The sequence below is a fragment of the Falco punctatus genome (assembly GCF_963210335.1).
Source record: "Falco punctatus genome assembly, chromosome: 3".
NCBI classification, from domain to species: Eukaryota; Metazoa; Chordata; class Aves; order Falconiformes; family Falconidae; genus Falco; species Falco punctatus.
In genome coordinates this window covers 62806125-62827198 of record NC_137582.1, presented here as the reverse complement: position 1 = coordinate 62827198, position 21074 = coordinate 62806125, and the positions used below count along the sequence as shown (strand labels likewise).

General features: G+C 37.3%; 1 protein-coding gene across 5 annotated transcripts in view; it reads right to left on the bottom strand.

Moving 5' to 3' along the window:
• Window positions 1–21074, bottom strand: part of CEP192 (centrosomal protein 192) — a 78152-nt gene that overhangs the window by 41633 nt on the left and 15445 nt on the right. For all 5 annotated transcript variants that reach the window (XM_080378091.1, XM_080378088.1, XM_080378090.1 and 2 more), the window contains 14 exons: window positions 20817–21008; window positions 19747–19870; window positions 17585–17715; window positions 13960–15001; window positions 13721–13847; window positions 12116–12287; window positions 8465–9362; window positions 6571–6719; window positions 4372–4602; window positions 2810–2935; window positions 1787–1930; window positions 1525–1588; window positions 716–855; window positions 490–582 (listed from right to left, as the gene is read on the bottom strand). In XM_080378091.1, the coding sequence (XP_080234217.1) occupies window positions 490–582; window positions 716–855; window positions 1525–1588; window positions 1787–1930; window positions 2810–2935; window positions 4372–4602; window positions 6571–6719; window positions 8465–9362; window positions 12116–12287; window positions 13721–13847; window positions 13960–15001; window positions 17585–17715; window positions 19747–19870; window positions 20817–21008 (3633 nt within the window). The remainder of the gene's footprint in view (window positions 1–489; window positions 583–715; window positions 856–1524; window positions 1589–1786; window positions 1931–2809; window positions 2936–4371; window positions 4603–6570; window positions 6720–8464; window positions 9363–12115; window positions 12288–13720; window positions 13848–13959; window positions 15002–17584; window positions 17716–19746; window positions 19871–20816; window positions 21009–21074) is intronic.

Here is a 21074-nt window from a genome sequence, read left to right as displayed (position 1 = left end):
TAATGTGTCTCATCACCCTTCAGTCTAGGACCATGCTTTCCATGGATCCTCAAGAAAATGAGTAAAGAGATCACACATCACATATAAACCTAATGCAGCTCTGTTAGGAAATAAAGATGTTTCCCAATGCTAATATTCCTCTTTGCTTTAAATGGGCTTCACTCCACTAGCTAGTTAACAGCTGCCGTACAGCACAGGATTCACCACAAAATTTTATGTATTTGTATACACTTCTTAAAAATTTATTTATTAAAAATCATTAAAGTATGTTTGTTAAAAAAACGTAACTGAAGTCAAGCAGCAAAACTTCCATACACTTTTTTCCAATAACGTGAGCTAATCTCTTTCCTGTTTTCCACTCTCTTTATGTAAACTTTTAAACCTTTTGTCAAATCACACAGTTAAGCTAGGATCCCCAAGGCTCAGCTCTAGTTTCAATATTATTAACGGCTCAAAACTCATGATTTCAACAGGGAGAAGTCAACCTACCTTAACTTTCAAATATACACCAATATTTCCAGCATTTTTCAGCGGCAGTTGCTGTTTAGCTGTTGAACCCACACTAGTAGACAGATGCATTGTCTGGAAAAAGTAAAGAAGTCTGTATGTATGTATCTATGTATATATACATATATAATAAAACCAAACATTACAAAAAAAGTAGGCTAGGAGAGGCAAACTATTACTGAAACACACTTTGTGAATACATGCAAACCTGTAAGTCCTTTGGAGCATGTATCCTCGCTGTTCCAGCTCTTGCTCGGAGAGGAATACTTTTAATCACACTGCTAGGTCCTGGACTATCAACTTCCACATCAACTCTTGCCAAGAATTCATCTGCAGGACCCAAAGAATCTAGGAACAATTCCACGTGCAACAAAAGCAAGCAAGTCCATTAGCAGCAAAGCTATTCCTATGGATGCATGTCTGTCTTCTGCTACTGTCCAATCAACATATTAATCTCGTGGTGGTATTAAAAGCTCTCCCATTACTCTGGCAACATGTTTTCTTCTTTCAAATAAGGTCTCACAGAATCTTATTTAAAAGTTTTACCTTTCTGTCAAATGGGGCTGAAATTGTTCCTAAAGCAAACAAAAAGACATATTCTCATATACATATCAACTAGTTTGGCTAGTACTATTCACTATTTAGAAAGACAGAAAAACTCAGAGGTTCCTTCAAATTTCTTTTCTGTTTTGCAATCCAATGCAATGTTTCCTTAAGTGATGATTTAATTCCCTCAGCAGAAGGAATAAAGCAAATTCCACATATTTTGCAGTAGATATCCACTTTGTACGGTTTGATACTAAAGTATAAACATTCCTGTTAATATCTAAAAGATTAAGACCCAGATATATTCTGCCTCCTTCTGTTACTAAAAATGAATGCGATACCAGAAGTATCAGGACACACAAACTAAAGATAGAATGTTTCAAGTTTCCAGCCTGTTCCTGCAATACTAACACATGCATACATTGGAAGTCAAATTTTTTTCAGCTGAAATGAAAAATCAAATTGCTATACCTGAACAAGAAATTTGTTTCTTAGGTGCATGGAACAGAACCCAAACTGTTAAAGCTTCGGGATCCTGAAAAAGAAATTGGTTGACTTACCCTACGGGAGGGACAGAATTAATAAATCGAAAAAAAAGAAAAAAATCTAGCAACAAAACTATAACGCTCAAATAGGTAAATTCCTCAAAAATCATCACCGTGAACTCAAATATTCAGAACCACCACTTTAGACTGCAAGTAACAGGAAGAACAGCTAACTACAAATTACTCACTTGTCCATCATAGCTTGCATGTATCACATGATTTACAACTGATGGAGCTGTTATCTGAGAAACTCCATCCATTTGGAGCAACTGTTCATTAGAAGGATTAACCGGTTCCTTGGAAAATGTGAAGCAACGCCAAGCTACTGCATTCTGTCAAAGAAAAAGTATTGAAAGTATTAAATCTCTTACTGTACTATTACTTAACAATAATGCTGACAAAGCTGAGAAATGCAAGGTAAGTTTTGAAGAATCTAAGCAGTTTGGAAAAAAAAATCATCAAAGATTAGCCTGTAGTTTCAGCTGTTATGTGACAGCCCAGCAAACCCTCTTAAAACAGTCAGAAACCTTTCTGCAGTAAAAGGACACAAGCTGGAACTGGTCAGTTTTAAGCCTTCAAGTTTGGCTTTTCAAGAACAAACCTCCCTAGTCACCATGATGACCTGATCCATCTTAATAAGGCCAGTCCTTCCCACAGCACAAAACAGCAGCCAGCCTAGCCAAAAACCTGAAATTTGCATTGTCACAAAGGTGCAGAGAGGAGAATACTCTAGCCTATAATACAGGCTAGTGTCTAGTGGGAGACAAAGCAGAGTCCTGCCCTTGCTTCTGCAGAGGAAGAAATAACATGTTAAACTTCCTACAAGGCAAGTTTGGCTGCTTGTTTGAACAGTGGAATACATCCCCAGCATTCCAGAGGGAAGGCTTAGGCAACACAACCCTTTTGCTATCTGCTTCCCTGTGCTATCAAATCAAGCAACACATAGTCCATGGCTAGCTAGGCTGTAAACAAACAAACAAAAACCCCACACCTATCCCAGAAGCATTTTTGCTGGTACCATTACAGCGCAATCAGATTACCACTCTGAAAAAATAAAAATAGAAATTTCCTGACCAACCAAAGATTCCTTGGGAATCCTACATCTAGTGTCCAGGGTATATTTCTTAATGACATACAACAAAGTGGTTTTGTATTAAAATTCGGTATCATAAAAAGTTAATTTTCACATATAGTAAGTTTATTGTACTTACTGCATTAATAATAAGTCTAATTGGCACAAAAGCATGGGTTTTGTTGATAAGTTTTAGTGGAAGAGCTTTCCAACTCCCAGAAGTCAAGTCACCAAAATCCAAAGAACCTCTTTTTCCTGTTTCCACCTAGTTTTAATGCAAAGCAGAACTTATAAGGAAGACCTCCAAAACACACTACTATACAAAAGCACCAGGAAAGTAAGGATATTATTCGCCTATTCCATCATCTTCGTGCTACACCCAGAAGCAACACACACTACCTACCAGGTGTAGGAAGAGTCTAAGAAACAAGTTTCCTTTGACATCAAAAGGCATTTCATCCAATTGGCTCTCTCTCATGTATTTTGCCTCAGTCAAGCAAGCCAATCTTAGTGCAATATTTATCCTCCAAAATCTAGTACACAATCAAATTATTTTGGCTAATTTATAATAAAAATAAATTTAAACTATGATTATTGTTAGCAAATACGAAATGTCAGTTTTAGGTACTTTAAAATGTCATTTTAGCAAGTTAAAAAGTTAAGGAAGTGACTTAAGGAGTAGCTGGGTTTTTCTTAGCATAAAAACACTTCTTTGTCATGATTTGCAGCAAAATACAGCTTTTAATTGGTACTTTTATCAATCTCAGGAATATAACAAGACATGCAGAGACAGAGCATAGGGTTTAGTTTTAATTTAAATATGAAGCAACTCTGAATGAACTGTACCATGAAAGACATGGAGAATTATGGATTTTGCTAAACTACATATAAAAAAAAAAGTACTAAAAATTAAATCAAAATTTATGAAAGAAGCATTAAAAATTATATCCATGTGTATTAAACTAGAGTATCATTACTTTAAAACATACTTCGCCCAAAGCAAGTTAACAGGCCACATTAAAATTTTACTTTTATCAGCGACATCACAGACTATCACATAATTTGTTCAGGACCTCCAAAAGTACCACCAAAGCCCATTTCTGCCTGTCCATACTCCTAAATTTAGGACTACATAAAGTCAGATCTAATTATTGATGTCATACTGTCTCACACCTGGTTGTTCTTTATGACAAGACAAGACAAAGCACATTACACATCCACTTTCAAATTTTACTTGGTCCAAAATAAGAAAATATTCTATACCACCATAAAGCTGAAAGTAATAAGAAACCAAGATAAAGGCTACTTTATGTAATAAATAAATCAATCCTTACAATTGGAAATAAATGGTTTTTATTACATTTTAAGGCTCAATGGTATCCAACACAGTAGACACTTAAAAAGCATTACATGTTTAAGATATCATTCATTCCCTTCCTAAAGAAAAAGTAATACCTTTTAAATTATTCTTTTCAGACAATTCTTCATTTCCATCCAGGTGCTTTTCCAAAACTAAAACTTCCTAGATAGGTACAGGCTTCTCATAAATATTTTCCTATATTGCCTCCCCACTCCAAACATAAGAAATTCCAGGTTCCTTTGAGGAACAACATTGCATTCCTATTCTTTTCCAGTGTCATTAAACTATTCATAAAATTACAACAACAAAAACAACCCCGAACACAACAAGAAGTTACTTACTTCTAAATTAGGATTCTCAGCGACTGCTGTCAGAACTACCCTACTTGCCAAAGCTTCTGCCTGAATGATTGTCTCGGCATCTGCAGAAACTGGCCAAGATGAAACATTGAGAACACACTGAAAGATCCCCGAATGACAAGGTAAGAAAAGTATTTTCAGATCATTGGTAGAATAGGATCCTACGATGGTTTTGTTCTTGAAAACCAGACATTGATATTTCACAGGATCCATCTGAAAAACAAAGTCTGTGTCATTTTTAACAGGCCTCTTGCCAGAAGACAGTATCTTTCAAAATACCACATTTATCTGGCACCACTGCTCAGCACAGACATTTTCTATATGGTTTTGTGCAATATTATTTATTTCATATTCACGTCCCACTTCCATTCCACTCATCTGTACAGGTTTTTTTTTATTGGTTTTTTGTTTGGTTGATCGGTTTGGTTTTTTTAAAGTTAGGTAAATCAGCCTGAAAGTTGCTGGGGCTTCTCTCCAGCATCCAGTGAAAGATTAACACTAGGATTATAGTATTTATAGTTGTACATATACAGTTGAAAATATATACTATTAAAAACCAAAAATGTAATATGTGTGTATATATATATAAAATATGAAGTATATGTGCACTATATTTAGTATAGATATGTAGTTGAAAATTAAATCATAAGTAGAACCCTGATTTTTGAGAAAGAACAGCAGCAAAATAAATAAAGCCAATTGTACTTGGTGCTTTCTGCCATCAAAGTTGGGAGAAAGAGGTATGATGGAAGAGTAATGGAAAGGTCAGTGGATGCAGATCACCAGTAAACTCTAATGCAGATGCCTTAAGTTTCTGTTGTGAACATATTCATAGATGATCTTCAAGTAGGAAAGAGACTGCAAGTCACATTCAGTATAGCCCAGAGTTAAGTTAACTGAAAAAAATTTTTAATCATACTGTGCAGCAAACAAGTGTATATATTTATTCATGGAAACAACTGTAAATGGGACTATCAACTGTAAAGTAATTTCATGAAAAAAATCACCTCCTGGTACAACATAATCTCAGGGGTGAAGAGTGCATAAAAGCTCCATGATACTGAGTGACTAGAAAAATACAGAAGAAATCTTAACTCTCGTATATACATGTATGTATACATAAACACAGAACTGTGGTTTGGTGGTTTTTGAAGAGGAAACATTCAGAGAAGATGAGAGTAAAACCAGAAGTCATACGCCTGGAAAGACACGTGCTACATCTGCTGGAAAAATACACCTAAGGAGTGATATGATACGTATTTGTAAGACTTACAAGCAGTAATATATGAAGTGAATCATTGCCCATTATTTCTCAGTAATAAGGATCAAACAAAACCAGCAAGAACTACATTTAAAAAAGGAAAAAAACAGTAGCACACAGAATCCACAACTGAACTAAACTGTGTACAACACTACACAGTTTACAAGATTAACTAGATAAAGAGCAGTCCACCAAAAAATATTAAGAACAGAAATAACGTCTAGCTCAAGTTCCCAGGTACCAAACTGCCAGAAGCTCAGAGTATGTTATGTTCATTCCGTTATGTTCTTCTAAGAATATCCACCAGTAAAGGAAATTAAATTATACTGATGGACTTTTAATCTAACTCATTCTCATGTTCTTGAGATCTTTTACCTCTGGAATTATTACTATGACAACTGAAGTAGATAGAACTTCATAAAATTAAAATGCAAGACACCCCCAGTCTATGGCCTACAAGCTACATATAACCCACAGAATGATCCATCTAGCTTGAAGCCTGTTCCAATTACTTCTCATGCTCTGTCATTCAAGATCTCCTGATTTCAAAAGAAATGGGAGCAAACTGCACAAAATGTTTTAGCATCAACAGTCCTCAGCGTGGACACTTTCTTTTCTAGAGTAAACTTCTCCTGCATACAAAGGTGTCCATGAATAAGCTGTAAACTCAAACCTACCACACTTCACACACACAAAACAATTCTAAAAGTCAATCCCACGATATGGCATTTACTTCTCTATGACTACTTGTTGGAACAAGTCAGGTGGCCTGGATGAAAGAAGGTAGCTCTGGTTTTGTGCATATTAACTATAAAATGGGAAAAAACCTACAAGTCTGACAGAGGGCTCTAATTTTACAGGTGTCATCTGGTAAGAATACAGCATTATTCCTACAAACTTGTTTTAAAAAAATCTCTTACCTTTTCCCCATTAACTGAAACACTGAGTACTCCAACGCTGACCTGCAACCACCGTTCCGTTGGATTAAAAATGCTAAGAACCGTCTGTGATGCAATTCCCACACAACAGGCATTAGGGAACTTCAATTCTTCTGGTACTTTTACATGTCCTTTGGAAGAAAATACACTCCTGTTAGTTCCAAGTACCCAGAAGCAAATCAGCACTCAGGCTCCCACCATGACAAGTTTATAAGCTAATTTGACAAATGCTTTGTTATAGCAAGGAAATGTTTGACTCCCACAGTTTTCATAAGAATGTTTTCCACAAGTGTGATACTCAATTTCATTCATTTCTAATTTGCATCTTACTTGGAGTTCTATTGTCATGAACAAAAATACTTATGGAAATAGCACATCCCATTCAGACACCAACCCACAGAGCATATTTATATAAATACACACCTTATATGAAATACTCAGTATTCACAATTTAATCAGTACTAGGCCAACTCAGAAAATGTGACTATCAGTATTACAACATCTTTAGAATATTTACACCAAGCAAAAAGGAAAAAAAAAAATTAACAGAATATAACTCTCACCTAAAAAGCTGTTCAGGCATTTTTTGCTACAGGAAACACCAAGTACTCCCAGAACAGATTTTTGCTATGTAAGTGCAGTCATCAAAAGCTATCACCAAACCAAAAAGAAATCCTGCTTCCAGGAAGTCCTTACTTCTAAAGTATTCAAAATAACTTTCAGAGGAATCAGAACCTTATAATGATAACTCAAAAAAGTGGAGTTAACAGTTCTCTGACAAAATGAGGATCAATCTTCATTACATCCAGAAACAAACTAACAGGTACTCATACCAAATCAAGAAGAGACACACATAATCACCTGAAATTTTTGTTAATTGAGCCACAAGCTTTATTTTAAACCCACACATTCTTATTCCCCTCAGAAAAATAAAAGTAGCACAAATAAGATGAAAATATAAACTAAGACTAGCATCACTGGAAATGAAGTTCAAAACCTCATTTGCCAAAAATCAAGTTTAGACTACATAGATATTCAGAGTTAAAACGCATTAAAAACCTAGCAATTACATATATAAAAATAGGCAGAGTAAGATTGTTCACATTTTACTATTTTAAAATGCACTAGCAAGACCAATGATCTAGAACAATCAATAAACAGAAAATAACCTATAAACTGCCACAAATTCAAACCTTCAACCCCATTAGCTTGCCCTTTTGTCTGAAAGAATTAGCCAGAAAAAAGTATAGCAAAAAATACTTCAAGAGATCATAGGTTAAAATAAGTCTTTAAAATGAAAAGTAACTTGCACTGCTTAGATTTAGAGTTAAGTCAAGACACAGAGAAATAGCAGAATGTACCGAAGGCACTTGGCCACTTGTCTTTCCCCTTCATAACCAGAAAACAGCTTAAGCCCTCCACTCCCCTCCTTGGATTTTGTGGCTTAACTGACTAACACCAAGTTCGGCTGCAGACAGAAATGTCATCTACTTGCCAGATAAAATAAAACTGAATTTCCAGAGCATGACCTGCCTTGCACAACATGAACTGCAGCCAGGATTTCTCTTCCTTCTACAAAAGCCAGATCTAGATCCTTTAAACAAACACAAAACCACTGAATGCTGAAATTCTTCTAAATTAAGAAAAACTTTTAAGACCATCAGGGGAACTGTAAGAATAGACATTGAATTTAGAGACTTCATTAAATAAGGAAAATTAGTAATACCTTTATTTAAAATAAGAAAGCTTGCATAAAGAATAGTCATGGTTACAGTTAGTAGTCTTCTTAATTTTATTTACTGTAACATTGGCGTCATGACTATCGCCACTCTTGTCCATAGCTGTATTTTAAACACGCTTGAAAAAACACACTTACCAATACTAGGTGACTTTGGTAACTCCCACTCATTTCTACCAGCTCCAAGAGGTTGTCCAGTACATGATTTTATATTTAGGATATTCTTGTTCCAGGAAGTAGAGTGTGGATTATGAAGTGAAGCTGCACCCAAAGAGTCAGAACCAGTATTTGAACCTAAAGGGATTCCTATCATCGCTGGATTCTCAGAATGCCCTACTGGGACACCTGAACAAAGAAGCCCTGCTGGAAGACCAAAACCTGCAGAGTTGCAGCCATGTAACTGAGACAAAACAGTATTTCCAGTAGATGGTTTATTTCCCAGATGCTGTTGTGCAAATGGAGTCGTTGCAAGAGAATGTCCTGTAAGCAATGTGGGAACAGAAGAAATTGCTTGACTATGAGAGGCAGTGAGATGGGATTTAAGGCTTGAAATAGGGACATATTGTTCACCAGATGAGTTTTGATTGAACGGCATACAAGTGCTTAATCCAGGACACACCGGTAATATATTCCAGGATGGTAATCCTTGTCTCTGTGCTTTGCTTGTTTGATCCTGCCACGCTTCTTGTGCATCAACATTAAAAGAAAGTGGCTGAAAGATACATAATTTAGTTGGTACAGCTGATTTAACGCAGTCTAGCTCTTCATGATTTGCTGCTACATTTGAAGGAATAGATGCAAGCTGCTTTTCATTCTTCGGATAACCTTTTTTAGACAGTTCTTGATCCAGTACATCATCAAGTTTTCTTTGAAGACCTGCAAGTGCATTTTCTTCTGATTTCTGGTCAATACTAAGCAGTGCTTCTGTTCTATTTCTTTGACGTGCGTGGTCTCCTGGATTTTTGTTTGTATGTTCTAGCGAAGAAGTTGGGCTGGCTCGTATTATTGTTGTACTTAGTTCACTAGCATTTTCATCCTAATAAACAAAAATAATATGCAGAATTGCAAGTTTTAGAAAAGCAAATAGGATACATAAAACAAGACAGACCTTAATACTAGTACTGCTATCCAATATAAATAATAAAGTTTGTAAAGTCCTGTTTGAAGCTTTGCTGTTACAGTATATGTGGCTCTTCACCTTGAAAAAGAAAACCTGCAACTTCAACCTGTTTACTATCTGAAGTCACATTCTACCTAAGTGTACTGGGTCTGGAGTTCATTTTCTTCATAGCAGCCCCTGTGGTGCTATATTTTTATATTTGTGACCAAAACAGTGCTGGTAACACACCAGTGTTTTAGCTATCACTGAACAGTGCTTGCACAGTGTCAAGGCCTTCTCCATTTCTCACCCGGACACTCCACAGAGTAAGCTGGGGGTGGGCAAGAGGTAGGGAGGGCACACAGTCAGGACAGCTGACCTCAGCTGAGCAAAGAGAATCCATACCAAATAACACGCTCAGCAATAAAACCGTGGGGGCATTTTTCCAAAGTAGCTGTTGCTTGGAGACTGACTGGGCATTGGTCTGCTGATAGCAAGGGATTGCTTTTCCATCACTTTTCTGCCTGCCCATCCACCCACTCACTCCCCCTTCACTTAGTAAACCATCTTTATCTCAACCCAGAAGTTCCCCACCCTTTTGCCCTTCTAATTCTCTCCTCCATCCCACCCAGGGTGCAGTGAGCAAGCAATTGGAAGAGGGGCTCAGCTACCAGCTGGGGTCAACCCACTACACTAGGCATTAACACCAGAAGAATATTCTGCTCTCTGAAGTTACCACTGACTACATGAGTTTCCACAAGGTCAAAAATGTTGGACTTCCTATAACTTCATAAAGCCATTCTGTGGGAAGGCAACTGTACTATGAAAAAAAAAAAACCCAACAAATTCCTAAAGTCATTGACAGGTACACAGATACTATTATTCTAAAAACAAGAGACCTGCAGTGAGTTGTCTTATTTATTGGGTTTGGATCCAATACCAGGTAGATTTTCACAGTTAAAAATGCATGAATCAATCCTAAACAGCAGCACTCAATTGCAGTATAGATTATTTCTTTCCATATTCTTTATAACTTTCTTGAACATTATCTGAAGTAACACCAATACAAACATTCTTGTTGTCTATAAGAAGCTTCAGGCAAGGGACATGAAAGTGGCTTTTAATAAGTAAAAATGAGATTAAGATCTCTCAGTCTCTCTCTCTCTCCACACACACAGCATAAAAAGATTACTAACCCAAAGGAATAAATTAACACCGCAGCATTATAAATCAGACTTACAAACATACTCGTAATACAAATGTAAAGCTTTGGTAAAGTACTTGAGGATCTCCTTGCTGAACTATCCCGGGGAACACGAACTACTCAAACAGTAACACCTCTTCAAGACAGAGAGGCAAACTAGTATGCATCCAGTTAGAAAAAAGCATCAAGAGCCACCCATTTGCACGAGATTACAGGAATCCAGAACCACATGCATTTCAAATGTGAAACAGACACAAGAGCTGATGCTATGTCAGTATGGACTGCAAGCAAATACCCATTTAAATTTGCCCCTGAGTTCCTCCCTATGGGACTGTGATTCCCACTGGAAACATCAAGATGAAAAACAACAGATATTCCCACTGTAACTTGAGCAACTAGGTGTAGAACAAAATAGGCCATAACACAGGCTTCCTTCCTCGTGATGCTTTCAGCATGAAGGAACATTGCTTTGGTCTTCATATAGGAGGAAGAGAAGGCTTCACTAAAGCTTTCACTAGCCACTAGTCCTGAAAAGCCTCATCCTCTGCAAACTGATCAAAAAAAACCCCATAGTAGATGGCATTTCTATTTCCTGTGGTAGAGAAAGGCAGAACTGATAAAGATATTACAAAAGAAATGTAACCACTCAGATTTATACATTACATATGGATGTACTCAAGAGAGGTTTTTCAGCTTTTGCTTGTTTGGTTTTTAAAGTTCCATCCACATCTCCACACACTTTGAAGGGGGGGGGGGGGGGCATAACAAAGATTCCAGGTCCCAAGGAACCCATGGATTAGGTAGAAGAATGTCAAGTATCTTATTCAGCATAAGATTGCAAGTCTGAACAAAAGTTTCACTCTCAGAGTGCACTCTTTGCTAAAGCAGTAAAAACAGTCAGAATGAACATCAGAAGTAGAAAATGGCAGCTTCAGTTCTGAAAATTTACAGCTAAAATACATACCTATAAACATTTTTCCAGGAAAAAAAAAAAAAAACCAACAACAGGGAGAATATTCCCCTAACAGCTGAAGCTGAGCAGAAAGGGAGCCTCAGGAATGATGAAAACAGATACAGATCCTGCAAACTACTGCAGGAATACTACACTGCACTCCCAAGAACAGAATGACTTAACAAGAAATTGAGGAAAAAATGAGAGGGGGAAAAATATCCCAACTAACTTTTTTCAGAAGTTAGTAGTTTTTGAATATTTTACTGTGTTTATATTCATTGAGATTGTATGTTTAACACAATCTATTTCAGAATTTAAATTTCTGAAAAAAACTCAGGAGTGGTGAAGAAGCACAATACCTTCTCCCTACACACAGCATGTCCTAAACTGTTCTGCAATCCTTACAGATTTTGTAATTTAGAATTATTATGGCCATTTAAGGGTTTGGTTTCTGGGTGAGAGGGAGGTGTTCTTTTGTTTGGTTGGTTTAAAGAAACTGAATAAATACATATGTACAGTTCAAGATTTTCTTACCCAGTATATCTCCGGATTAGATATTACAGCCGTGTTCTTAAGGGCACTGCCAGATGCAGAGATGTATGTTAATCTGCTCATGCTAGGACTTGAGTAAACTGACTGAGGTAGCACACTCTCTTTGCAAGAAGATTCCTGATAACGTGGTGTGCAAGTAAAATCAGTTTCAGACCTGAAAAACAGATTCAGAGTATGTCAGCATTAGAACATATTTCTCATGCTGCCCCTAAGAAAATCAATGCTACAGAGTAGCCACACTGTTCTGAAAATCAACTTACTTAGCCATTCTGTTTAGTACAGTCAGTAGAAATGAGAAATCATCTCTCAATTAACCTTTACAAGTTCTGGCTTTGATGTACATAAAACTCATTTTCATGGGATATAAATCCATAAAGCAAAGTATCGGAGTTCCACAACTGAACTCAGATGCTAAGGTCACAGAAACAACACAACACCTTACTAAAAGAAAAAAGCTGAATCAATATAATTGTATGGAACTATGTAGAAGAATGTCAAATCAACTCATTCAACATCCCAGACATCACACACTAGTATTTCCTATTCACTACTGAGATTCTCCTAATTTCACACAGCTGAAAACACAGGATCTGTCACCACTTTGTCAAAGAGATTACATAAAAACAACTAAGTTACAGACAATTTTAATTAGAAATCCTAATGTCTAATGTAACATTCTTGCAAAAATTCACATATTTCTGCACATTTTTATTTCCGAGAAATGCCAGCCTGTAATTCTAACATCATGTACAACACTAACTATAGTTAAATATCCAACAGTGAACTTAAAAGTTAAAGCAAAGAAATCAGTTGCCTTCATCTTCTTATGAGGATATACATAGCCATTGGCTACTGGCCATATTTATATGTTTAAGACTACATAATCAACTTAGTTGTAATCTTATCATTTATATAACACTTACTGTTACAGGAACTCATTTTAAAAAAAACTGCCCTTCAGTTATTAAGAAAGCCTTAAACCTTAGATACAAGTTGTGGTTTCAAAATAGGAAGTGGACAAAAGCAATACAAATACCTCCACCCATCCTCTCTCACACCAAGCAGTGGTATGAATCAGAGAATCAAAGTGACTGAACTACTTACAACTTTAAAAAAACCCACATCTTCATTGGTCTATACAATGTCAAGCTTTATCATATAATTAACAGCATAGCCCCCAACCAGCTTTATTTGTAATAGATGAGTTACACTGGAACAACAACTAATAAATATGGGATTTTATAGCTCTATCAACACAAAGTTTTAGGTATCAGGTGTAACTCACTAACAGGCTGAATATTTTGTATTCTTACATTACTGGATAATCCTGAGCAGAAACAATGTTCCTATCCAGTGTCTCTGTCTCATCAGGCCAGTGAGGAAAATGAGAAGTCCACAATTGCTTAATACTGCTTCCCCACACATATAATAAAAGCAAACAGAAAGCTTAGTCTAAGAACGAAGTCTCAACTTAATAAAGATCTTCTATAAACAGAGATCAAGTACAACATGCAAACTAAACCTTGATCCCTCAAAAATCCCCATGAAGCATTAACAATTCTTTATAACCTGCACCAAGACATTTACCCTGAAAATGCTGTTCCAGAAGCCTCACTAGGAGAAGAATGATTCAGCGGTGAAGTTGAAGGTCTGAAGCTACATTGCTCATCCTCCAGAGGCAGCAGGTCACATTCAGGTACAATGGGTTTATGCTCTGGTAAATAAAACAGAATTTAATAACAGTATTTATTTAAGCACAGGCAACAAATCTACTGTCCAGAAAAGCCTTTTCGAACAACTGGTTACATTTATATAGGTTTACTTACCAGTACTATTCTGGGAAGTCAGGGACAGTTTCTCAAAAGTTACACGTTTCACATTACCACTGCAAGCAGTAGTGGCATCTTTGTTTCCCTTCTCTATTTCTGCATTTTGCTTCTTTTCATCATTGTTCAATTTCTGCATCGGTTTTGCTTTTGTAGGACTTACAGAGACGTATTTACTAGGTTGCTTGTCAGGTTTTAAGCTGTTGAGTGACAGAGTATTTCCTGTGTTTTTCTCCACCAAATCGTTACATGGTTCAAGAACAGCATTTGTTACTTGATCTACAGTTTCTGTGTCTTCCCTGATACAACATCTACTAGTGAGATCACTGCCCTGGTGAGCAAGCAAACTTCTTGGTGCCGCTTCCATTTTTGCTGCTAAAGGAATTCCACACGTCTGTGCTTCATTTCCAATAGGTGAAGTTTGGGTATCAGGCATATCTGATCTAATATAGGCATTCATTGACGGTAAACGTTTACTACTTACTAAATTTGATAACTTTTCTGAGTATTTTACATTATTTGCAGTTACATCTCCATAGTTGGGAACACCAGACAGACTAGACAAATTCTGAATATCATTTTCTCCATGAAAATATTGCAGAATTCGCTCCTCTATTTCTTGCTGATTGCTATGATTATTTATCAAGTCTTCTGCAAGAGTATCCGTATTTTTATCTTTATCCAGTACAAAGGTATCAGATATAAGGTTCTGGACAGATGCTTCATGTTTCACAATACTCTCACATTCACTTTCATGTCCAAGCTCATCTGTTTTTTTGAGGTATTTTTCCATATCAAATACACTATTTTCCACATTGCTGGATAATACCTGATTAGCAGAGACTTCTGTCTCTTTAACAATTCCAGGAAGGAAACATGTTCTTTCACTTTTATTAGAGAGTGCCATCATCATAGCAGCTAGCTGGGAAGGATCAGCACTGGAGGAAGCATTAGCAATAGCAGATGCAATCGTGCTAATACTCAGGACAGAGTCAAAATTAGTAGATAAGCCATCTTCAAACTTGTCTTTATGAATTCCGTCCTACAACAAACCAAAATGAGTTAAGGACCAAAGCAATACATTTTTGTTTAGTGCTTTGTATTATTTTGCTTTTTGGTATATGATAATATATTAACATTTCTAATTGCCACATTTTTAGTTGCCTGTCAAGAAGAAACACTGCAGCAGGCATAATTCTCATTGTACTGATTTTTTAAGTCTACTCCACAGAGTTAGTTGTTTGGGATTTTTTAAACATTAAATAAAGATTGCCTTCTTGGAAGCCTTAGTTCCTGTAAAGCTTTCAGAATCCTAAAATGTTTTAATTCAGTTGGAAGAACGGGGAGTGAAATCCCTTTGAGAACAAATAACAGAGAAGAAACCACCATGACTGAATACACAGTATCTTCCCAATTAACTTTAAATCATCTGCCTCTCTACAGGGGGAAGACAAGGATATTTCTACAGTTTTCTCTACCACTCAAGTCTGATTTCTTCAGTTTTCACAATGGCTATTCTTAGCAAAAGGCATGGAATAAGTAGACAGTCATGTCCAGACCACAATCTCTTCCCACCTCCCTCAGATATACATACAGTCAGGAAGAAAAAAACCCCATCTGTCCTCCTGTAGATACACAGGCATGTCTTCACAACTCCTCGTAAAAAGACTGATGAAGTATGGAGTATTTAAGTAGACCATGACTGGACTGAAAACTGGCTCAAAGGGTTGTGATCAGCAGCACGAAGTCCAGCAGGAAGTCACCTGCTCACTAGTGGAGCACCCCAGGGATCAAGAAAGATGCCAGCACCATTTCAACATCTTCCTTAACGATATGGATGATGGGGCAGAGTGCATCCCTCAGACAGTTCAATTATCATACAAAACCAAGAGGTGCGGTTGATACATCAGAAAGGCAGGCTGTCTTTCTGAGACCTCAACAGGCCCGAAAAATGGGCTGAGAAGAATCTCATGAAGTTCAAAGGGAAAAGCGAAGATCAGCACCTGGGGAGGAATAACCCCACACATCCATACAAGCTGGGGACCAAGAAGACAGAAAGTAGCTTAGCAGAACAGGACTTGGGAGGTCCTGGTAGACATGAAGTTGACAACTAACTAGCAATGTGTCCTTGTGGCAAAGGCAGCCAACAGCATCCTGGGCTGCAGTAAGAAAGAGTTGCCAACAGGCTGTGGGAGGTGGTCCTTCCCCTCTACTCAGCACTGGTGCAACCACACCTGGAGTGCTGTGACCAGTTATGGACTCCCCAATAGAAGAGAGACATGGACATACTGGAGAGAGTCTAGTGAAGGGCCACAAAGCTGAGTAAGAGCTTGGAGCATCTGTCATCTGAGGAGAGAGCTGGAATTATTTATCTTCAAGACAACGAGGCTTAGGAGGAATCCTTATTAAGGTGTATAAATACCTGATGGGGAGAGGAGCAGGAAGGTGAGCAGTAAAGAAGATGAACCCAAACTCTTCTCTGAGGTATCCAGTAAGAAGAAAGGGCACAGTTTTAAATACAGAAAATTCTTATTTAAACATAAGGAAAAGATTTTTAACATCAACACGATCAAACGCTGGAACAGGTTGCCCAGAGAAACTATAGAATCTCCATCCTTGGAGATATTCAAAACATGAACAGACCTTGATCAGCCTCCTCTGTTTGACCTGGCTTTGAGCAAGAAGGGATGGACTAGATGATCACCAGGAGTGCCTTTTGACCTCAACCATTCTGTGATTTGTCTCTATTGGAGAACATTTTAGCATCCTTATCAGACTAAGGGTGACCTGAACTTGTACAAATTAAGGGTAGGGTAGATTAGAATCTGGATATACATCATCGAAACCCAAAGTCATGCATTTTGTATCTAGAATAAGGATAAGGATAAATCAGAAAGAAAAGCAATTACGGCAGTACATAGTCAGATGAGCAATCCAACCAGTCCTTCTGCATTTAAGTCTCCAGCTTACATAATTTGATCAGCTAAACCAAGTCAATCTTGCTAGTGACTGACACCATTCAGTGACTGCACAGAAGGGCTGTTTCTGTAACTGAATGGGTCTGTGTATATTCTGCCTGATCAGAAAAAGAACATGATGTGCCAAGACAGAGAATGCAGGTGTCCAGGATTACCAAACTGAACACACACTTTTTCAGACTTACACCATGTCGATATTTTTAAATTTTATCAAGTAAAAGACTTCATTCCCATGCCAAAGACAAGTCACTTAAAAAAAAACCAAAAAAACCCAAACACCGAACCAGAAGTGAAAGCCACAGCTGAAATTCAGAAACTTGATCACAGAACATCAACAGCCCAGGAATCTCTGAAAAACTGAAAAACTGTGGGCTGACAGACCAAGCAACTCCAAACATGAAGCAGGAAGAAAAAGAGAAATGAGATGCTGATAGTAAGACCTGACTCACTGCTGGATCACGGCATTCTAATGAAGCTACCCTAACAAACAGTGGCACCTGCTAGGATTCAAATGTTCAATAAAAAAAACAGTGAGCTGACACAGAAGTCCAAATTTCACCATATTCAAAGAAACAATAATAGTCCAAGTTACTTGCATTTTGTTCAAGTTCATAGTTGCACTTAATAGAAAAAGACAAGAGAAATACCTTTGGTTTACTTTCGGCAGCAGCTTCTATATTAATGCTTTTATGTATTCCAGCTGCCGTATCCATCCTATGCCATGCACCTTCACAGCTGGTAGAATTTACATTTTCTTTCATTTGTGCTTCTAAGTCATCTAAGAACAAAGACAAACACAAGGAATTAATTTACAGTGAGTGAGTTGTCTAAACACCTGCATTCTTGGGATACACATGCTCCCTTAATGCTCTATAGAAAAAAGCTGTCATAAAGGCATAAATCCAAACACTGTAAGCATCAATTGTTTCCTGTAAAGTACTGCTAATTTTGCAATCAAGTCATAAAATAAGCTGGCATTATGAACACCATGCTCACACCGTACAAATTTTATTTTCAGGTAGCTTATCATATTAGCATAAGATAAGCAAACCTTTTCATAAAATGGTGTTTGCAAGATAACATGAACTTAAACCAAACTCCAGTAGAAAACTGGAACAGCTAAATTTGAGTAAAGCCCATTTTCTTATACTAGAGACAGGGTTTGACTGAGGTAGAGAGCATTGAACTTGTGATTTTGAAGGATTATGTTTAGGATGGACAGGTATGTTTCTGAAACCATCAAAACCACAAACGATCTCCTTGATAAGACCAAACCCAAACTAAGAGGTATGGTTCACATGAGATCTAGAAGCTACTGTTTCAACAAATTAGTTCCTCCTTGAAGGAAAACATCTGGCCTCCCTAGAACACTAAAACCAACTTTTAAAGATGCTATAATCAGTGAGAAAACAAGTAAGTAACCAACAAACATGTTTGGTTTTCTTTTTTTTGGGGGGTGGGAGTCGGGGGATGTAGATTTTTTTCCTGTTTGGGTTGTTGGTTGGTTGGTTGTTTTTCTTTACTTCTGTTGTTATAGTAGATATTTGGGGTTTGGTCATACTTTGTATTTCAAGTAACACCCTTCTCAGGTTGCTGACTTCTCAGCTTCCTCTCCATCTGCTGCTCCGTAAGCAGGGATTGCATTCTGCTATTGCTGATAAAGATTATTAATCGCCAGTACTACTGAAAACCAAATGGCAGGTAACTATTAGTATCTCAGCCACCAAGTGATCCAGATACCTACTTTCTCTAGCATTTACAGCAACCCTCTTATCAAAAGAGCTGCAGATTATATTGGTATATTTTTCTATTATTCAAAGCAACAATTACAACTATAATTTAACTTGACAGAGATAAACTCAATGAACTGTTGGTAATTTTTGACAAAAATCCAGACTACTGTATAGTGAACTTAAGCACAGTAACACTAGATTTAAAGAAATAATAATCATTAGAGAACCCTTAAAAATATTTGCAATATAAAAATATTTGAGGAAAATTATAGCTGTAAAGCTGCTCCAGTGAAGCGGGTTCCACAAAAGCCTGATGGTATTTTTCACCAATGCAAAAAAGTGTAAGTCACTGCACTGAGCGTACAAGCAAGTTCCCAAAGACTGGCATTGCCACAGTTCTATGAGGAGCAGTGGAGATGATTTAAAATGAACTCATCCTTTCCTATACATACCTAATTAAGTTGATAGGCATAGATATGCACCAAAATGCATGCTGTGATGTTTACATATAAACTTTTGGAGGAATCTCCTAAATTATTACTTCAAGTTAAGCAGATACCATGGAGTGTACTTTTTTTTTTTTTTTTTTAAAGATGGCAGGAAAAATTGTAGACGATGTTTTACACACACACTCTCAGCTCAGCTACAACCCAAATGGTTTTCCTTCTTTCTCTATATCCTCTATACCTATACAAGCAAACAGACCAATTTTCGGGGGGGGTTGCTGGTTTTTTGGCAACACATTTACAGAGCTTTTTCAACATGAAAACTCTGAATAGACTTAAATTATTACAAGACGTTCTGGTAATCATCCATTATCTGGAAATGCTGAAATATGCAAGACAATTTAGGGTAGTACTTGGTATTGGAATGTTCTCTCTTGTAAGTGATCTGTGTTTTTCTAGGGGAAAGCAGGGTGGGGGAGGTGCTCACGGCAAAAAACGATACTTGGTGAATGAGAACTAGCGTATTCCTATCACAGATTACTCTTATTTGTCTTTAATAGCTATATACAAGTAATTCTTAACTACCATTATAACCAGTGTCTAGGGCTGACCCTTCTGTTCTAGAATTACCTCGAAACACTTCAGACAATTGTGAAATTTCTTGGACGGTGTCACCTCCTGATGAATCAGACTGCCTCAGCAAAGCAACAGGTTGCCTTTTCTTCGGAGATGTAATATAGTAACCAAAAGATGGCTAAAAAAAAAAAATAGCCCAGAATACAGCATAAGTAAAATTAATCATTAATAAATAGTTCAGTGGGCTTGCAAAGCAGTTTCAGCCACAGAGCCTCCCCAGTTGTTGTTTGGCTCTCATACCACTGAAAAATAACATATGTCTCCTACCACTGCAAATGCCTAATCCAAATACATACACTTCCAATGTAAACATAAAATAAACTAACAACTTACTTATATGTTAGACAAAAGGAAGTACATATGCTTTCATCACCTCTGCCTGGAGGCATGCTCTACCGCTCAGCCTCTGAACGCAGCAGGACAGAACCTGCCAACTTTACCAATTCACCAGGACACAACTGAAATACACAAACATATTCGACTTCTTCCTCCCACTGCACACACTTCCCCACATTTCTTTTTGTCTGCAATTGCAGATGAGATACCATCTACCAACAGCAGATAAGAAAAGAGACAAGTATCAGACAGATGCAAAAAACATACAGAAGTATGTTGGTAAGTTAAGAGTCTAGACGACTACATTTTTACTCAAGTTGGGCATTTTCCTAGACAGCACATCAGCCATTCAAAGATACCCACTCACTGTTCAAATACCCCTGTCTGAGCAGCATTTCATTTCCATTACGTGGATCACTTGCTCAGACCTCTAACATGCACCCTGTATATGCTGTACTTTTCTCTCTCTAACACTACACATAATTAGTTCCCGACCAAAAGACCAAGATCAAGATTCATCATTAACACCAGCGAGCCCTTCACATCAGAAATTCCAGGTGTGAAACAAAAGCCCAACCAGATCTGTCACACAGAGAATTTCCTTTGCAAGTAAACTCAGAAAAGTAGTTCTCAGGAAGAATTAGTTACAATATTAGAAGAAGAGAAGTAGTGCTGGCTGTTGTTCTTGTCTTTTCCTTGTGTGCTAACATTAACATTAAGATACATACCCGTTTCACATCACTGCCTCCACCAAGACAACCAAGAGCTTCTGATCTCTGACCAAAGAACTCCCCCAAAGACAAACGTAAATAACTGGCATCTTTATCAAGATCAGATGTTCTCAGCAAAATGCAGCTACTGGCAGATTTCCACGAAGTATCTGCTATTTCAGATGCATTTAGAATATCTGCTTTTTCTGCCTGCAGAGAATGAGATTTCAGAAGTTGTAACTTGCAAATAAATTAAACTATTCTGTTTACATTGAG